The 19,665-nt window shown below is 35.5% G+C and overlaps 1 protein-coding gene across 1 annotated transcript; it reads left to right on the top strand.

Annotated features, from left to right (window-relative positions):
• Window positions 1-8,501: 8,501 nt before the first annotated feature.
• Window positions 8,502-18,919, top strand: LOC113705051 (pyruvate kinase isozyme G, chloroplastic). The gene is made up of 12 exons (XM_027226918.2): window positions 8,502-8,986; window positions 10,099-10,350; window positions 11,986-12,151; window positions 12,323-12,457; window positions 12,569-12,679; window positions 12,782-12,870; window positions 14,278-14,340; window positions 14,703-14,878; window positions 15,989-16,091; window positions 17,290-17,438; window positions 18,373-18,481; window positions 18,558-18,919. Exons 1-12 carry the CDS (start codon window positions 8,714-8,716, stop codon window positions 18,669-18,671), a joined length of 1,740 nt encoding a protein of 579 aa, XP_027082719.2. The 5' UTR covers window positions 8,502-8,713; the 3' UTR covers window positions 18,672-18,919.
• Window positions 18,920-19,665: the final 746 nt, after the last annotated feature.

A 19,665-nucleotide genomic window follows, 5' to 3' on the forward strand; every position in this document is an offset into this window, starting at 1 on the left:
GTTAAAAGGAATTCTTCTGGAAATATGGAGTCCAAACAACTGAAATATCGAGATCGCAGAATGGTCATATATCATGAAATATATAAGCCTTATAAGTAGCTCTTAATCAACATAAGTAGCATTCTTGAATTGATTTAGAATTCAAGAATTGCGATTATATCATGAAGTTGAAGCCTTGTGAGTAGTAGCTCTTTATCAGCATACCATTCTTGGAACTCTGATGCTAGTTCTTTAGAATGCTAAACATCAAGCTCATCTGATTCAATGCAGCAAAACTGCATCCTCTTGAATTTGATTTAATTATCAGTGTGCGCACACCTCAAAGCATAAAATGCACAGGGTCTTCCAATATCCAGCTCATCTGATTCAACGCAGCAAAATTGAATCCTGTTGAATTGATTTTATTATTAGAGTGCCTCCAAAGCATAAAATGCTCAGAATTTTCTGATTCGCAAGAGCCACATCACATCCTGAAGCCCTTCAACAAGAAAAGATCCTGCAAATGCGCCTGTGCTACTTATTGACAAACTTTTATATGCCCAAATTCAGAGTCAAGCAAAGCAGAGATAAAAGCTTGCCTAAACACACAGAAGAAGGGGGAAGCAGGGTTCAGTATTGCTAACACAACGAGGCTGTAAACGAAAAACAATGCTAATGCCTGGATACAGTAAGAGAAAACCCCTGTTAGAGGATGCAACCCTTGTTAGAGGATGCCTTTGTGTCAATATTGAGTGCATACGAGGAGCCGAGCAGCAATCAAGTGAATTTAGCTGCTAAGCTGACAGGATGAACCCAACATTTCTAGAGGAGGATGATCAAGATGTGAGTGGCATACACAACCATGAAAGCAATCCGGAGTGCAAAAGGCATATTCTATCAGAGCTACTGGCCAAGTAGATGCAACTAACAGGAAATGTTTCAAATGCAGTGGTATTATATTTCGTGAATGCTTGGAGGGATGATCCAAACACCAAAATCAATTTCCTGTCAGCCTGTACACAAATTTAACATAGAATCATGAGTATGGACATAAATATCCACAGAAGAGTTGTGCAGACTTGAAGAAAGAGATTTCTGATGTTTACGGAATGTTGCCTGGGGCATAAAGACACACACAGAATGTAAATTTGGGGTTTTATTTTTTGGTTTTTTTTGGGTTTTGGGGGGGGGGGGGGGGGGGGGGGGGGGGGGGAGGGATTGGGGGGATGTGCAGACATTCCCACAAAATATTAGAAAAGACAAAAGTATTTACAGCTATTATCAGCACAGAATCCACATAAGGGAAAAGGTGCTGGGTCCAGTTATTATCAGCACAGCACCCACATAAGTGATGAATGTGCTTCAAAATCTAAGATGATGAACCACTCGGTAGTTAATTGATACACAACAAGATGGTCTTGTTTCGTACTTCAAAAGTACACCACAAGGACAAAGGTCAAAACAGTTTCTATCAAGAGAGAGCAAATTAACAGATTGAGTTTAAAAAAAACAAGAGAAATCATAGAAGAAAGCAAAATCAACTCTTGATGAAATCTTTTGCTATCTAAGGAATTCATCAGTTCATATTCATAGCAAACAGAAACCTGAAAATACATGCGCATCAAATTGAGTCCATTTCATAATTTGAAACAAAAAAAAAATACTGCTCACTAGGCACATAATAGCGTTGCTTTCTGGCACTTACTCTTACACTAAATTTTTGGTTTCTCTTTTGACTTCCACAACTACAAAATTCCTTTGCCCCTTAAAACAATTTAGATTGGCACGCATAATCTAGAGATGAGTTTGACATAAATCTGAATATAGATAATCTAAAACCATAAGGCACTGGAAATAAATACTCCTGCCCATTATCTAGACAAAATTGTTTACATGCCAGTTACAGTAGCCTCCACCTAATCCTTGTGAGTTAATGATAGCTCATCACACAAGCCATCGAATGATAGCTCATCACACAAGACATCGACATAAAACTAATTTCAAAATACTTCAATTAAGTTATCAAATTTACATTCCATTTTACAAGAAACAGAAAAAAGTATCAAAATAGGGACAATAAACAAGTTAAACCTACACTAGATAGAACTGCTAAAGTATGCTTAGGAAGGCTTAAGTCATGGCATGGTATGATTATCAATAAACAATAACTGTCTTGTTTGTGTTGTATGGGTTATCGTCCCTTCATAAGTCATCTATGTCAAGTTCAGATAAGTTACAATCTCCATAACACCCAACTACTTCAACCACCCTACCAGGATACCAAGTGACACCCTCCACCAAAGCAGTGACTTTGTGAATGAATAGCTAAAGAAGTTGACAAAGCATGCATAACTCCACTCTATCACATTACTCAATGAAAATTCAATCATAATGAAGGGGCACAAAAAGCAAATAACTAAACAAATGCAGAGTTCTTCAAATATTGAAATGGGCAAAAGAAATTCATCAAGAAACTTTGATTGTCCAAGAATTATCAAGCAAACTACTTTATACCAGTGCAGAGATATTAGAGGCCAATTTGCATCAAGCTTCAAGAGCTTCAGGCTTAATATACATCGAAAGCTAAAAAAAACCCAAAAAGTACACAAGTCAAAAACTTGCATCAACTCGAACCTCAAGAAGAGGAGGCAGCTTTAATAGCTCTCTCCAATTCACTCTCCACATCACTCAACCTATTACCATTCTTCTTAACCTCTTTCTTTGAATTCTCTTCCCCGCCATTCTTCTTGCTTCTCCACTGCTCAAAACCACTTGATTCTTCAACCACAGGAATCGTTTTCTTCCTATTAGTCTCACCCAGAGCACCACTACTACCACCATTCTTCCCCGAGGGCCCCAATCTCATTTCTTCCAAGTTGTGCTTCATTTCTCTATTCTCCCTCTGCAGCATATCCAATTCCCTCTTCATCCAAAGGCACATTCCTTTCAACAATTCCGAATCACCACCAACACTTCCCTCACTTCTCTTCTGTTTCCCTCCTTCCACTTCTTTAACCCGATCAACCCTCTCAATCCCAATCTTATTGACAGCCATATAAGGCAATTGCTTACTGAAATCATCAGGAAAATTCACACCCCACCTGAGAGTCATCAAAACCCTTTTAGCCAATGGCATTTCTGTCCTTGCCATCATTGAAATTCCCTTAAAGATTGAATCTTTACCCTTATTTTCGAGAGAAAAATCCTTCAAATTTACTGGCCTCTCCAAAGGAACAAACCCAAATGAACTAGCTTCCCCATTAATCTTCCCACTTGGGCTACTAGGTGTGTTGGAGAAGGTGGATTTTCTCAAACTGAAAGAGCCCAGTCGAGGTTTGAATAGAATAGAAAAGGTAGGATTAGAAGTGGGATTGTTAGGGGAGAAAGAGAAGTTAGCAGAGATAATAAGGGGGGATTCGTTTGGGGAGCCATATTGGCCTATGCCTGATTTAAGAGTAAGAGTAAAAGGTGGTGGTGGGGTGGTGGTGGAAGTCGAGGCAGTGGTGGCGGTGGTGCTGCTGCTGGTGGAGTAGGAGAGTTTGAGAGTGGGGCCAGATGGAAAGTGGGTGGAAAGTGAAAGGGAAAGGTCAGAAGGGTGATGAGTGGTGGTAGATAATCCAGAGAGAAAAGGAAGCTTGAAAATGGTTACAGGGATTTTAGCCCTGAACAGGAGTGAGTGGATTTGGTTGTTCTGCTGTGGTTGTTGCTGTTGTAGCTGGTGCTGATTATCTTGGAGCTTAATAAGAGAAAACTTCATCTCTGATCAGTTTGCTTAGTCTACTGCCACATGCAGCTTGCCTTTTGTCTCTCTGTTCTGGGGGGTATTGGGGTTCACGGTAGAATGAGTCATAAAAACAAGAAGAAGATAAAGATAACTTTCTCGGAACTAATCAGATTTGAGGTCCACATCCATTCAAGAACTTTCTTGTATGACAGAGATTCAGAGACAGGATTAAAGATGAATAGTACAACATGCCTATGGGCTTTTCTTGAATTTCATGTTTTGGGCTCGATGGACTACTAATTCATTAAAAGAGAGGCTTTAGTTTCTGTTCGGATTCGTGATTTGAAGGATATAAGGTTAAAAAATGATTGAAAAAATATAAAAAAAAAAATTTTGAAAAATTTCAATTCAAACAAGGACTTGGATCTCCTTAAATTTATATTTAAGCCCATGTATAATGTTGTTTAGGGTTGGCTACTTCATGCACATTATTTAAAAAATGAATTACTGATAATTAAGTCTGGAAGATATGAGAGCTAATGAAGCAAAATTGGAAGTAGTCATCAAGTCATTTTTGTGCAACAGATTTATGTTCCACTTTTTATTATATTGCTATTTCCTTTTCATAATTATCATAATTTAATTTTTTTTATTTTCTTAAAATCTAATAACTATTAACTAAGTACTATACACAAAATTTGAAGACCTCGAAATATCAAAATGTATAAAAAATGAAACGCAAAAATCTCCTTCCCATGTGCTTTAAATTTGATTTTATAATGCTCAATGCACGCACTTTTCATCTTTTTAATTTATTCATTCACATTTATTCCTCCTTTCTACATGCTTCATTTATTTATTTATTTTGAAAATTTAAAAATAGAGGTTCCACTTACTTACGTGTCTTTAAGGTGCGCGGTAGTCAAACCTCAACATGCATGCATGCGCATAAATGAATAGTGGAAATTAAATTAAAATCTTTGATTAATTTTGTGTTTTCCAATGACATGTTACTCAATGCATCTAAGTTTGCATCTCATGAAATTATTTGAGTGTTATGAAATTAATGAAGTCTTTTTAACACATGCATTGAAATAGTCATCCTCCTATAAGGTTCAATAATAAATTGATAGATTTTCTTTCAATTTATGTGTTTGAAGTAATAAATTTATGAATCCATATTAACGGTGGTACATGTATTTTTGGTCTTGTATTACGTATAAATAGGGATCATCTTTAATTTCATTTGTAACCTTGAAAACTCTGAATAAACTAGTGAATAAAAGTATAAATTTCTCTCTATTTTTTTGTCTACTTTTAATATTGTTCTATTTGTTTATAATTCAATGTACAATTACTACACATCACTACCAATCAAATATAGATTAGCATTAATTTCACAACATTGAGTTGTTTATTAGAGGTTTTTTGCAACAATGTCTAAAAAATTTTGCATTTGGATTGCAATTTTTCAAAGAAATTGTTACGTTTTCTGTGAACGCATTTTTCAATCACTTTTTTACCTCATATATATCAAATCGCTACAATAATTTTTTTTTACAAAAAATCCAGAAAAATACACTACAAACAAAGCCTTATTTAGCACGCGTACGCATATTCAAAACAAGGACAAATGTACAAATTGCGTTGATTTCTCATTACAAGAACTTTGCTTTTCTAAATTGGAAAGGCCCTCCAATATTGAACATCCTTTTAGACAAATTCAACTTTCGGCTGTCCAACATTTTTACTCCGTACCGAAATTTTCAACATGTCAAACTCAAAGTGAAACCAGCCACAGGTATCCAGTTGAAGCAAAGCACGTGCACTGTTTGAGAGGATATCCCAGCGACAGAAAGAATCAACTAACTAAAATTAGTAATATACCAATGGATCCTATGCCTGCCAATATTGGTATGCGAGCAATTGCCATTATTTACTTAATCAGTAGTATTTTATTGTTATTCTATTCAAATGAAACCATAGCAGATTCGTAGCAAATGCATTGGAAGCGTCAATACAAATTGGCTCAGTCGATAAAAGGATGGATCACTTTTTCATGAAAATGTCGAATTTCGTTGTTGAAGCGAAGATTGTATTGATAAATGATTGATAAAATCCTCATAGCAGATCGCAGCAAATACATAGAAAGCATCAACATAAATTAGCTCAATTGATAAAAGAATGAATCATTTTTTCATGAAAAAATCGAATTTTGTTGTTAATGTGAAAATCGTATTGATAAATGATTGATAAAATCCCGAAAGCAAACTATGATTCGAAACATGTCCTGATTCATTCAAATATTTTGTTAAAATAAAAAGAACACAAAACTATGAACCCTTGAGATATTTGCCAGATGGACATTGTCCCTATCCATTCTTGGCTTCTGTTCTTTAGTACTACTAGTGACTGGACTTATTAGATGTGGCAAGCAGGGGACAAATTAAATAATGGGAGTAGTCAATATCATCATGTCATAGTCCAAAATGTCACTTGTGGGACATTGTTGATTGCTAATACAATATATCAGCAGCCAGACATGTTCAGCTGATATAAATACAGGAGGGAGGCAGTCCCTGATTTTTTAAACTCGGGCCGTGGCTTACCGGTCCCTCGTGCGCTACTTGCTTTGCCTTTTGTTGTTTGTGTGACTTGTTTTTCTCTCATTCAAATTATTGTACATGAATATTTTCTGATTTTTGATTGTACAAATAAAAGAGTGTTCAAAATTTGGGTAGATCCGATTTTAAAAAATTCAATGATCTTGAGCTACACTGATGTGACACAATCTGAATTATTAAATTTTTAAAAACTAAGTCTACCAAGTATGAATAAGAAAGAATTACTACGTGAACACTGATAAAAAAAAAAGTGAAATTGACAATTTTGAGTTGAGTCTACAGTTTAGATGTGATATTTATGGTTAACTGCGACCTTTATAATCACGAAAGTATGTGCTATGATGATTATGAAACTCTTTTCTTTTTTTTTTCCCTTTATAGTGAAAGTATAATTGTTAATTTTTATTTTAGATTTCGACTTTTTTCTTCTCTTTTTATTCTTTTAGTTCTTTAATGGAAAAGACAATATGATTGCATATATGAGATGTGTGTTCATTAATGCAACTTAATTGGTACTTTTATTTATTTTAGTATTTGTTTAAAACCTACTACTTACAATCTCTTCAGTTTATCAATTATCATCCAATCCAATTCTCCCTTCCAAACCGTTCAAGTTATTTACCGTTCACGTAAATTGGAACCCTAATGATCCAATCAAACACTGCATAAATTATCGAAAATGTTGCCCCTCATTAGGTTGACATATTATTACCTCATAAACTTCCAAGTGACGCAAAAAGGTCAATTTTTAGTTCAGGGACCAACCACTTAGAATTCTTTACATATTTACCATGTGACTTGATGTAATTCTCCTCACAAACGTCACGTTCCATTATATAAGATTTCATTAGCGGACTTTTCTTGAAAAGCATGGTATCTTAATAGTTAACTAAATAGGTTCATGATCAACTTAAACTTGTCATGACTAGTCCAAAATTGGTTTCTCAATTAGTCAAATCAAATATGGATGAATACTATCATCCTTTAACTTAATAAAACCGAGTCCTACATGGTTTTGCTAGGTGCAAAATCTAAACCTCAATCGTTTATTCAACCGTGGATTAATAGATGTGCAAACCTTTCCTAAATGACTGAAATCCTACACAAACTCAATGTGTAGAAATGCTTTCGAACTTGGACTTAAGTAATAATTAAGTTAATGGATATACAATGTTGAAACTAGTTAATTAAGAATGAAACCATGCTTAAAATTGTAAAAGGTATGCATTTCATTCTTTTAGAAACTTTGGTTTGTATTTGAGTTTTTGGTAATATTTTTTAACAAATATACTAGCGATATGATATATGTGAAGTAAAAAATAATTAAAAATATGTCAAGAAAATATTTTTAATTTTTTATTGAAAAACTCACAATCTAAATATTTATATGTTTTTTTGTCACCACTCGTCTGATAATATGTTTTTTCAAGGGTTAATGTTATTTTGCACCCTTCAACTATATTCGAAACTTTACTTTGGTCCTTAAACTTTAAAGAGAGATGCTTTAGTTTCTAAAGTATAAAATCTATCCTCTTTTAGTCCCTAAAATTAAAATTTATTTCACATTAGTTCCTAAAATATAAAATTTTTTCTAACATAAGCATAAAATTCGTCTCCTTTTTGTCAAAGATTTTACATAAAGCGAGGATCATTAAACTGTCTCACTTTAAAGGTTAGATGATAAAGTCAGATTTGGATACAATTGAAGGGTACAAAGTGAAATTAATCCTTTTATAACTCGGTTACACTCTTAAATTGTCATTAATATTTTTTTTCCGGGCTAGCAGATATACATGTATGACTAGATAAAGGGTGTTTTTACATGTCTTTTAAATTTTTTTCACTATAGGTGGAGTTCGAATCCCCGACTTACTGCCAAAAAAGGTTTTGGTGGCCACAAAATTGTCACTAGTATCACGCTAGCTAATACTACAAGCAAGGCAAGAAAAGACCAAAAGTTGGAAGACCACGCGCATGGCGCCACGAGTGGGGGTGATCTTCTCTTCTCTGCAGCCAATCAAAAAATAAAAAAAATAAAAAAAAGCATGCATGTCCAAGTCCAACTGCCCAGGCTCTGTTATTTTGTTTTTTTTTGTTCAACGAAACTTGCTCTCCTCCTCGTGTCCCCCGTCCCCTTGCCTTTTCCCCCTTCCTTTTCGGGCGTAATTAACCACACAACACACAAGGCTACTTTTTTCTCAACATTTACAAAAACACACACAACACACACTTCCTTCTTCAGTAACTCTGTCTTGGCTCCATTTGAGTTGAAAACGCAATCAAGAAGCTCTTTGCTCTGTTTCTTTTCGTGGGCTGTTCTTGTTTTTTATTATCTCGAAAGGGTTGTTTTTAGTTTTCGCCAGAGGTGGTTAGTTTTAGGTAATTAATGGCGACGATTCCGTTACCAAGTGGTGGAAATGGGATGTCTTGGTTGAAATCCGATACAAATCGGGCTGTATCGGACCGTTTTGCGTCGGTCAAGAACGTTAATGACTTGTTCTTCAGCTCTTCTGGACTAAAAGGTGGAAGAAAAATACTTGCTCGAACAAAGATTCTTGCTGTTAAATCCTCGGAGCGGATTCAATCTGCTAATAAAAGCAATAGTAGTGGTACTAATAACAACAACTTCCCCTCTTTAAATGGCCCTGCAACCACTCTGGTAAGTAGCCCCTCATTAAAGCTCCTCTTTTTATTTTATTTACAAGTATATCTCTGTATGTTTGGTTATTGTTGCTGTTTTTGTTTTGGAGGAATTGCAGTAAATGGATGTTTTTACTCCATGTTCGTTTTTTGTTTTCTGATAGATGAAAATAAGATCTTTTAGTGAGTGGAAGTAGTAAATTTGTATTATCTGTGCATCACATGTAAAGGTAGCATTTATAGAAGATTTTGTTTTCATAAGTAAGGCATATTTATGAGATGTGAAGAAATATGCGAGATGTTTTTAGATTCGGCTTAGTCAGAATTCATTTTGTCAGAAAGAGTGATGTCACTAATTATCAGCGAGCATTCATTTTGTTACAGAGAGTGATATCAGTAATTATCACTCATATGTGGTGGAATGAATGGACATGGTGGGATGCTACAAAATACCTGAAAGAGATATGGTTCCTTTTGACTTAACAAAGAAATATGGGCCTTTATTGTGGAAGTATGGAAAGAGGATTTGTGTGGACAGCTTAGTCTCAATATAGTGAATTTTGATGTTGGCACTATAGAAGTTTATCTGCATTAACTTTATGGTGATTTTGTAAAAATCTCAGGTTGCCACTTAGCAGTCATTGACATATAGGTTGGTAAGATTTAAAAATTTTGTGTTCATTTATTGTGGAACTAGGTAGGAGTGTTCATCTGGTAATTGTGCATCTAAAACAAACCATGTTACTACAAATCTAGACTCTGAGAGTTTTTATAGGTACACAGTGACCTTCATATATTGATTATCATGAGTTGGAGGTTGATTTCAGTGTATGCAGTAGAAGAAATGTATGTGAGGAAACGGTACAATGTTGCAGTAATTTTTAAAATTTATGGAAAAAGAAAAACATTTGCTGGTAAACTGTTTTAGATTCCTGTGCAAAATTTTGCTGGAAACAGGGCTTCAATTATCAGACTACCTTATGTGGTTCTTTTACTTGTTCTTGCTTGAGCAAATCTCCTGCAAAGTGCTAGAAATTGTCTCTGTTTATCATCGAAGTTTGCATGTTACTACATGTGTAATTCTGAACTACATTACATTCTTCACTTTGAGTAAGTTGAAGTTCTTTTCAGTCTAGAGATTTTGCTTTGGACCAGACAACAATGGATGCTAATCCTTGGAGAAAAACAAAGATAGTATGCACGATTGGTCCTTCAACAAGTTCTCGTGAAATGATCTGGAAACTGGCAGAAACAGGAATGAACGTAGCCCGTTTAAATATGTCGCATGGGGACCATGCATCTCATCAAAAAACAATTGATCTGGTTAAGGAGTACAATGCTCAGTTTGATAGCAAGGTTATATCAATTATGCTGGACACCAAGGTATGTCTCTTTATGTTTACAAGAATTTAAATACTAGAGGAATTGTTTTGTTCACAACATCACATTCAATGAACATCTCCTATATATTCTCTAGATGTTGTGAAAGAATCTGAATGTAGTTCCTTGTTTAGATGCATATGCATTCATATGGTTTTGTAGTTTTCTGTATGACTTGTATAGTTGGCATTGGTTTTTGCCACGATGCTGAGTAAGTTTTGACCTAAATGATTTTGGTTCATTGATGGGATCTTATTTCAAGAGAATCAGAAGTACGGAAAATTGGCCTGATGTTCTCTTAATCATCAATTCAAGTCGTGATTATGTTGACCAGCACTTTTAGTTCGTGGTTACTTCTTTGTTTACTTCATTAGATTCCTTCTTTTTACTTTGTTGTGGACTTTATACTCCTACCAAAAGCACATATGGGACTGTTTGTCCTGTTGGTGCATTTGAGCTATCTAAAGTCATTGGCTGTTCTGCATATGTGATTGTGAACATAAACAAGGATAATTGCAACGAACAAAGTTGGCATGACTATGTTTATTGTCTGGCTTTAACTAACATGATCATTACCTATGCGTGTTATGTGGAAAATTCATGTCTAATAATTTGGTGATGGTTAAACTTTAATGTACAGGAATCACTAAAACCAACTGTTAACCATGGAGCGGACACTTTTTGCGAAGACCTCTTTGTAGTCTTTATTTCTAATCTATCCTCCACAAAAGTGCATCCTTATTTTGACTTTTTCAACCAGATAGCTCAATTGACCAGCACTGAAAATAGAAGGCATGCTTTTCTTGGCAATTAAATTTGTATTTAGGATTCTACTGTTTGGTCTGTGTGTCAAATGTGCTATAGTTGAATCCTGATTGGTGGATGAATTCAGTAGGAAGCTGAGAGCCTTTGTTTTGCATCATCTTCCAAACGTGATTGTCATTATCATGAGTCCTAGTACTCTTCGTATTGCCAGGTTTTGCATGAAAATAAGCATTAGCATAATCACCATCTTCCAATTGACCAGGACTGAAACTAGAAGGCATGCTTTTCTTGGCAATTAAATTTGTACGTTTAGGATTCTACTGTCTGCTCAAGTGTTGTATGTGTCAAAGACATTATAGTTGAATCCTGATTGCTCGATGAAGTCAGTAGGAAGCTGAGAGCCTTTTCTTTGTGCCATCTCCCAAGTGTGATTGTCATTATCATGAGTCATAGTACCTCTTCATTTTGCCAGGTTTTGCACAAAAATAAGTAGTATCTTAATCAATCACTTAAACATTCATTTTATCTGCAAAATTATTTGTTTCTAAGAATGCATTGCTGGTATTTTGTCACTTACCTCTTTGCTGCTCCCTGCAATGACGTTTCCTTTATAGTACCAAATTTAGTCTTCCATATAGAAGCTTTGTTGTTTGTTTATAAGAATTCAAGAGCACAGAAAATGAAATTACAAGGGACAGCTCATGAATTCTCAGGTACTTTTTGGACCACCTACTTGTTTAAGCTAACATCCGAATGTTCTTTAAAAGTTCTGTTTGATCCATCTATTTACTGACTGGCAACTTCTCTCTCCTCTATATTCTTTGTAGTGTGTTTACTGAAGCATATTTTATTTTTGTTGTTATTTTAACATAGGGACCTGAGGTCAGAAGCGGAGATGTGCCGCAGCCAATCCTCCTCAAAGAGGGACAAGAGTTTAATTTCACCATTAAAAGAGGAGTTTCAACGGAAAATACTGTTAGTGTTAACTATGATGACTTTATAAATGATGTGGAGGTTGGGGATATACTACTAGTTGATGGTAACTATCTCCCTCTTTTAGTCAATTGCTGTTGCTTTTCTCATTTATGCTTACGAATAATACTGTACAATTCACTGTGCTCACCCCTAGGATTTGTTGTATATGCTTACTCCGTTTTGGCAGTTAATTTCATTTGCATGGTAAATGTTGACAAGCATTCATCTTTTTTAGGGGGAATGATGTCATTAGCAGTGAAATTAAAGACAAAGGATTTAGTAAAATGTGAAGTAGTTGATGGTGGAGAGCTGAAATCAAGAAGACATTTAAATGTGCGTGGGAAAAGTGCAACTCTACCTTCAATAACAGGTTTCATGTCTTCTATACTACATTCCACCTATGAAAAAAATTCTTTTATCATGCTTCCATTATCCGAAAAGGTTGCTTCTCAATGACTCCCTCACACCGTAATCTGTGTAGACAAAGACTGGGAAGATATCAAGTTTGGTGTGGATAACCAAGTTGATTTCTATGCTGTTTCTTTTGTGAAGGATGCAAAGGTGGTCCATGAATTGAAAGATTATCTTAAAAGTAAGGTGTCTCTTGGTCTCATTCTATTATAAGATTGAAGTTCATTAAATATAATTTCATTTTTTCTTGGGTTCATCTGACCATTGAAAAATCTTTTTGCAGGCTGCAATGCTGATATTCATGTCATTGTGAAGATTGAAAGTGCCGACTCTATACCAAATCTTCATTCTATCCTTACTGCATCTGATGGGGTAATTTAAATTTCTTAACTAATTCATTTATACTTCTGATGTGTGGTTCTCTAATTTTCCTTCTTTTCTTTATTTACTGTTTACTTCCTTAACAACTATAAAAGGATATGCCTAGTTCGTTCTTATTGCTTTTCATATTTTGTGTGTTGGCCCTAGAGTCATATGTATTAATGGCTTTATATGTCTAATAAATGAAGAATTCAGAGAAAAGATAAATCAAGGAAGGTTTTAAGTATGGAAACTTATAGCTTCATTTAGGAAAGAAAACATGCACAATCTCTCAAAAGAGAGTTTGTGATAGCTACATTCAATTTTTCTCTCTTATTGTTTTTTGATGTGCTTATTTCGTGGATGTCAGCTATAAAACAATAGATGAACCCAATATGAATTAATTAATTTAAATGGCTTGAAGGGGGGTTGCTTATGAATGTTATGATTGGAGAATGGATGTATCTTTAATCTATTGAGTGCTAGTCTATTACCTTCTCTCAAAACTGTTTCTATCTTGAACTCCATTAATTACTCTTTCGGACAGAAAAGGGACTTGTGGTTGGCTCAATCATTTGGTGCAGTCACTGTTGATTGTCTTGCATGGCAACTTGAAACTTGAGTTTGTATTAACCAGATAGACTAGCTTTTAACTTCCCTCTTAACATTCAATCAATTTTAAAGGATTGAAATGTCTACCTATCTGTAGATATTACCACAAATTCTTTTCAGCTCTTTCGTCTTCTTGTTAATAGTCCCTCCTCCAAAAACTGCATCCTAACCTTTTTTGTTTTACCCCTTGCTTCAATGTCCAGTGTTTCATGCATGCAGTAATGAGTGCGAAAATAAGAATAACGTACCTTTGATAGCCATTTGATTCTAATTTCAAAAGTTGACATACCAAAGAGGCTGAGACCACTTTTAAAAGATGCTTTTTTTGTATGGGTAAAAAGATCAACTGGTGATATTCTTTTCTGTTATTGTTTTTCTTCTGTCAAAATGGCCTATGGAACTGATGGGGCTCCTGCACTTACTACGGTGCCTTAACCTTGCAATGGTGTAGGTGGTTTTAATTTGTCAAGCCTATGACACCCTATAAAAATCCTAAGAAGCCATGCATCCTGTGAAAAGATCTTCCTCATTCTAGAAATATCTTGTGAATAGGCCCATATAACTTTTTGGTTAACAAATGCTGCCTATTCTCTTCCCCCCCCCCCCCTCTTTGTGGACACCTATGTATAAATACACACACACACATATGCATGTTGTAATTGTGTAGTGCTGGATGATTTGTGCAATGTGCACAGGTTTGTAGAAGTTGTTAGACTGATAAAATCCCTTGCAGTTGTACAAATAAGTTGTTAAACTCTAGTTACAGCAATTATCAAACAATTCTATGAATTCTATGATCAATGATAGGCAATGGTGGCCCGTGGCGACCTTGGAGCTGAACTTCCAATTGAGGAAGTCCCTCTGTTGCAGGTACCTGTCTTGCTTTTTGTTCCAGGCTTTTTCTGTTACTCATGTAAAATTAAAATATATATATTGCTGAGCCATACTGCAAGTCTTATTATCTATTCTTTTCCACTGATAAAAATTAGACATGGTGGTAGGCTAATGGTAATTTAACAAGCACAAGGAATGAGGCCAAGATGTGTCTGAATTGTGTTTACATTTGGTTTTATTTGCCGATTAACCAACCTCCCCCCCCCCCCCCCCCCAAAAAAAAATCACTTGATACCTTTTGTATTGACAAATTGGTATTACCAGAAACTATTGCTGTCCATTACCTTTTAGGGCGACCACTATTAAAATAATCTCCTTGCTATGCTGTTTTGTAATAGGAGGACATTATTAAAAGGTGTCGCAGCATGCAGAAACCGGTGATTGTAGCAACTAATATGCTGGAAAGCATGATTGATCACCCAACCCCAACAAGGGCTGAAGTTTCAGATATAGCCATTGCAGTGAGAGGGGGTGCTGATGCAGTAATGCTTTCAGGAGAAACTGCTCATGGAAAGTATGTTCTACTTGTTCGCCAACTCACTTGTGATTGGGAACTGCCATCATTTGAATATTGGCCTCTTAAGTTTTTTCTGTCTTTTCATTTGGCTTGCAACTTATAATTGGTATTAAGACATAGGGTGGGTCCAATCAATGTTGACTTAGGTGGTTTTGTATTCTCCCCCAAGGTTTTGCCTGTGAATGCTGGCGACAACTTATTATAATTATGTTGGCTCGTAGTTCATGTTTAAGTTCTAAATATAGAGGGACAAATTTATGGAAAATGCCTGTTTAACCATTTCATCATCAATGATATCTGCTGTGTTGGTTAATTTGATGCAATCCTATTCTTTAACATGCTATTGAGCAAGACTTCCATTGTCTTTCTTTCTACACATTTGGAAGGAAATTGTTTTTATCAATTCATTAAGGGTTTTCTTTACTAGGATGAGTCTTTGTTATTACAAGTATGTGCCAAGAGAATTTTCTCACTTTCTTTGTGAAAATATCAGTATCTCACTTGAAGGTAAAGCATTTGCAAATGAGCTGCTAGAGAGCTGTATTTTGAAGGAAGACTTAGGTCGATAGTTACATACTAAAAGTAGCTGCACGTTGGTGCCAGAAAAAGTGGTTACATGTCGGAATGTGTCAGTTTTAATATTTTGAGCCTTACCATCATTATATGTTATTTTCAGTTGGTTGCAATAATTATGCAGTTCCACTGGTTGCAAGTGTAGAGCTAAGAAGTTTAGTGTTTCTAGAATTCACCTTCTGTTCACTTCGTGTCTGTTGAAATCCTTAGTTTAGCTAACAAGTATGGACAAAAAGTGTTTTTACTTGAGCAGTTGAAATAGTTTTCCTGACATTGATTATAGTAGACTGTCTCCAAAATGGAGTATATCCTGTAAGTTTATGGAGACATTTTGACATATACTAAAAGTAACCCCATTCCTATATGTAGTGTTGTTAATCTGGTCTAACTGATTTTCAATCTTCGTGATGAATTGAAGTGCTTAGAAGTTCTATTCTGTGCATGGTTGTGCTAATTTTCTTTTTAGCAGATCATATGTAAGTATGATTTAAGTTCACGTATTGATACTTGGTTTTTCAATCCAAAACTTTCAAGATATCCATTGAAGGCTGTTAAAGTAATGCATACTGTGGCACTAAGGACCGAGTCAAGCCTACTAACCAGTATAGCTCCTCCAAGTCAATCTTCTGCATACAAGGTGCGTGAGGATTATGATTTGATCTTATGTTCCTTGAGTTTTGTCTGGGTATTGAATATAGTACTACCTTTTCAAATATGGATGAAGTCAAGCATGGATTTCACCAAGAGCTTTAAAGCTACAAATCTGTTTCTGTGTTTAATTTGCCAGTCTTTAGACTTTGTAGCCTGTGCTATTTGACTTTTGGCTTTCTTTTTGATAATTAGTCCTTTATAATATGGTTCTGCAAATAAGTCATTTCATGAAGGATTACTAAGTTAAGTGCTAGGTAGGATATGTAAGTTTGTCAAAATAGAGCTTATGGCATTAATTGGATGGTTAAGAGTAACTTCAAAAGTAACGAGACTTTTACCATCTTGTACAAAGTTTTGTGAAGATATTTGTAGCACATCTCTGATGCTACAAGAACTCATATACAGCTTCAGTCTGCCTAATTTTGAAGCCTGATGTTTGGAAAGAACAAAGAAAATATCCGAGATCATATAAGATGGGTCTAACTAGGATTAAGAAACATTTTGCAAGCAATATGTGACTAATATATAGCTACTTCATACTAGTTTTATCCTCTCTTCAACTTCTCTTTTATACACTGCTCCTTCTTCATGCATTGGTACATACAGATTTGTGCTTGGATAATGTAAGCGTGTTTATCATCTATTTTTAGACATTATTGTTAGCATCTTTATCATCTATGTTTAGACATAGATTCTTGTAGTTAGAACAAATCCTGTAAATGAAACCTATTTTAGATATATAACTTGTTTTTTCCCTTTGTAGGCTTGCTGTTGACTAAAGTACTTTTTGGAAACTGTTGTTATCACCCACTTTTTCATTCCCTTGCTCGCATTCTCCCTCTGCGATAAGCATTCTAAGATGGTGGCTCTTGTTATACTGTGGTTTTTGTATCAGGGGCCTCACAAGCTCCAGTTCAAACTAGTTTGCCCTTGAGGTGTAAATAAATGGAGGCATGGTGTAAATGAATATAGACCGGGTATAAATGAGTAAGATTGTGGTGTATAAAATTACCATTTTAGCCTCAATTGGACTGAAATGGAACTTGTGAGGCCCATGAGCCATGGTTTTTCTACGCAGGATTGCAACTTGGGAAAATTGAAAAAAGATAAATTGGTTAGAGAATTGCAGTCCAGCTATATGGTTTATTTACTAACTTGAGCACTGCATGAACATCTTTTTGCAGGGCCATATGGGAGAAATGTTTGCTTTTCATGCAACCACAATGGCTAATACACTTGCTACCCCAATCATTGTTTTTACAAGAACAGGGTCCATGGCTATTCTTTTAAGTCATTATCGGCCTTCCTCAATAATATTTGCTTTCACAAATAAGTAAGTTGCAATGCACTTCATTTATTTGATAAACATCTCCAGTCTGTGTTCAGTGCTCTTGATTATTACAAGATTACAGAGTGTTATCATGCATAACTGAAAGAAGGAAAAGCCAGAAACAGCACAGAGAAGAAGTGCTTAGGATTTTTTCTGTCAAAAGCACAGTAGAGGTGAATAGTCAAAAGGATTGTTTTCACAGGAATTTGTCATTCTGGTTTGTTGTTTGCACTTCTTGAGGATGGTCAGAACTGTGTGATATATGTTATCATAAGCTTATAAGCTTGTAGGGAAAATGTCCGTCTCTCCTCTCTCTTCTCTCTCTTTCTGTGTGTGTCTAATACCTAATAAGCAAGTCTTTCTATATGTTCAAAGTAATTAGAAAAGCTAACTCTTTTAATCACATAGAATATTATGCTGATACTGCACAGTCAGCTGGTATTGCTCTGGCATAGTAACAGCGTTATGCTTGTGACATGGGATGTCAGTAGTCCATGTTGAAGAAACAACTCTTCTACTTAAGATGCATCCACCTAGCATTCCTCATACCCAAGTAGAAGGAGACCCGGGGGGGGGGGTACCGAGTGAGAGAAAGTCTTGTAGGAGGGATGATATTGAATAATTCAAAACCAAATTTCTATCTTCTTGCCATTCCTTGTTATGCTAATGCTAGAATCAGATTCTGGTTATTTTGCTGGAGTTGTAGTTCCTTAGTTCTTTCAAAACTCAAATATTTGGAAAGGAGAGAAACCAATATGGGCAATCTTTGAGCAAGTATTAAGCCGATCTAATCAAGCACTGAGTTGATTTTTAATCAATCATTGCATAAGCTGTAAATTATCGTTGGATGACTTTTTTCCTAGCTATTTTGGTCCTTCTCTTTAGGTATGGTAAACAGTTTTATGCTGATTGTCAATGCATTCTTTCTCCTGGTCAGTGAGAGGGTGAAGCAACGGTTGGGTCTTTATCAAGGTGTGATGCCCATAGATATGGAATTTACAGATGATGCAGAAGAGACCTTTTCTCGAGCATTGAAACTTCTATTGGTTTGTTACTTTTCTCCCTATTTATGAATTCAAATCTGCTTGACTATCACTAACTTCATTTGATTCCCTATTTTAGATTAAGAACCTGATGAAGGAGGGAGAATTTGTTACTCTTGTCCAAAGTGGAGCGCAGCCAATCTGGCGTCGGGAATCTACTCATCATATTCAAGTTCGTAAAGTCCAAGGTTAATTCATGTATTTTTCAATTTGTTGAATAGAGAGTATATTGGATAGTTAAACATCGAGATTGCAGTTTTCTGTTTCTTTCTTTGTGGCTTTTGTCGTACGAGTTTTTCTTACTACTGTAAAATTAGTGAAGCTTCTAAGCTTCTAAAAGAAACAGAGTTTTGTTGCTCTTATATGTGCTGGTTTACAAATCCATTGTCCTATCATTTGCAATAGTTATATGATTCTGGAACCTTTAAATGGGTTTTGTTCTTTTGGTTTTTATTGTCTAAATCCGTCTTTTCACGTTGAAAATTTCCTTCAAGCATACTGCTTTACCATAGTTCTGTAGAACTTCAGCACCAAATGGTAGACTTTGTCTTCTTATTTAAATGTTCATTACTGGGGACCTTCACGTAATCTCGCCCAGCTTCCATCCTCAATGAGTCATGAGATGAGCCATGTAACATTCCGTGGCAGGAAGTGAAGGATCAGTCCTCCCGAGAGAGAGAGAGAGAGAGAGAGAGAGAGAGAGAGAGAGAGGTCCATATTTTTTCTGAGCATATCATGCATAGGTAAATGGGGATCAATTTTTATGAATAGTTTAGAAAGAGGTAATCTGATGGTTCATGAGTAGTTTCCTCAATGAGAAAAGTAACAATTTTCTAGATTTAGGGCATACGGAGTTTATCTGGGGTTGTTCATCATATTTCTTATACCATGCATATTGATTGAAGTTTCTGAGCTAAATGCGATGCTTTTCGCACATCAACTGCTTGGAATCATGTGGACCAGTTCCTTGTGTTGTTGCCAAATCTTTTACATCTAGTTATTCCGAGCTTCATGATCGTGGCAATATGTGATCCTAAGAATCAAAAAGGTAAAAGATGAGGACGTCTGCAGTCTGTGGAAATGTTTTAACATGGAAAATGGAGCTAAGTTACTCATGCTCATCCTTCTAGATCTTCATCAAAACTACCAAACCCTTTTATATGCACCTGCTCACTTTCTTCTTACAT

The sequence above is a fragment of the Coffea arabica genome, chromosome 8e (genome assembly GCF_036785885.1).
Source record: "Coffea arabica cultivar ET-39 chromosome 8e, Coffea Arabica ET-39 HiFi, whole genome shotgun sequence".
NCBI classification, from domain to species: Eukaryota; Viridiplantae; Streptophyta; class Magnoliopsida; order Gentianales; family Rubiaceae; genus Coffea; species Coffea arabica.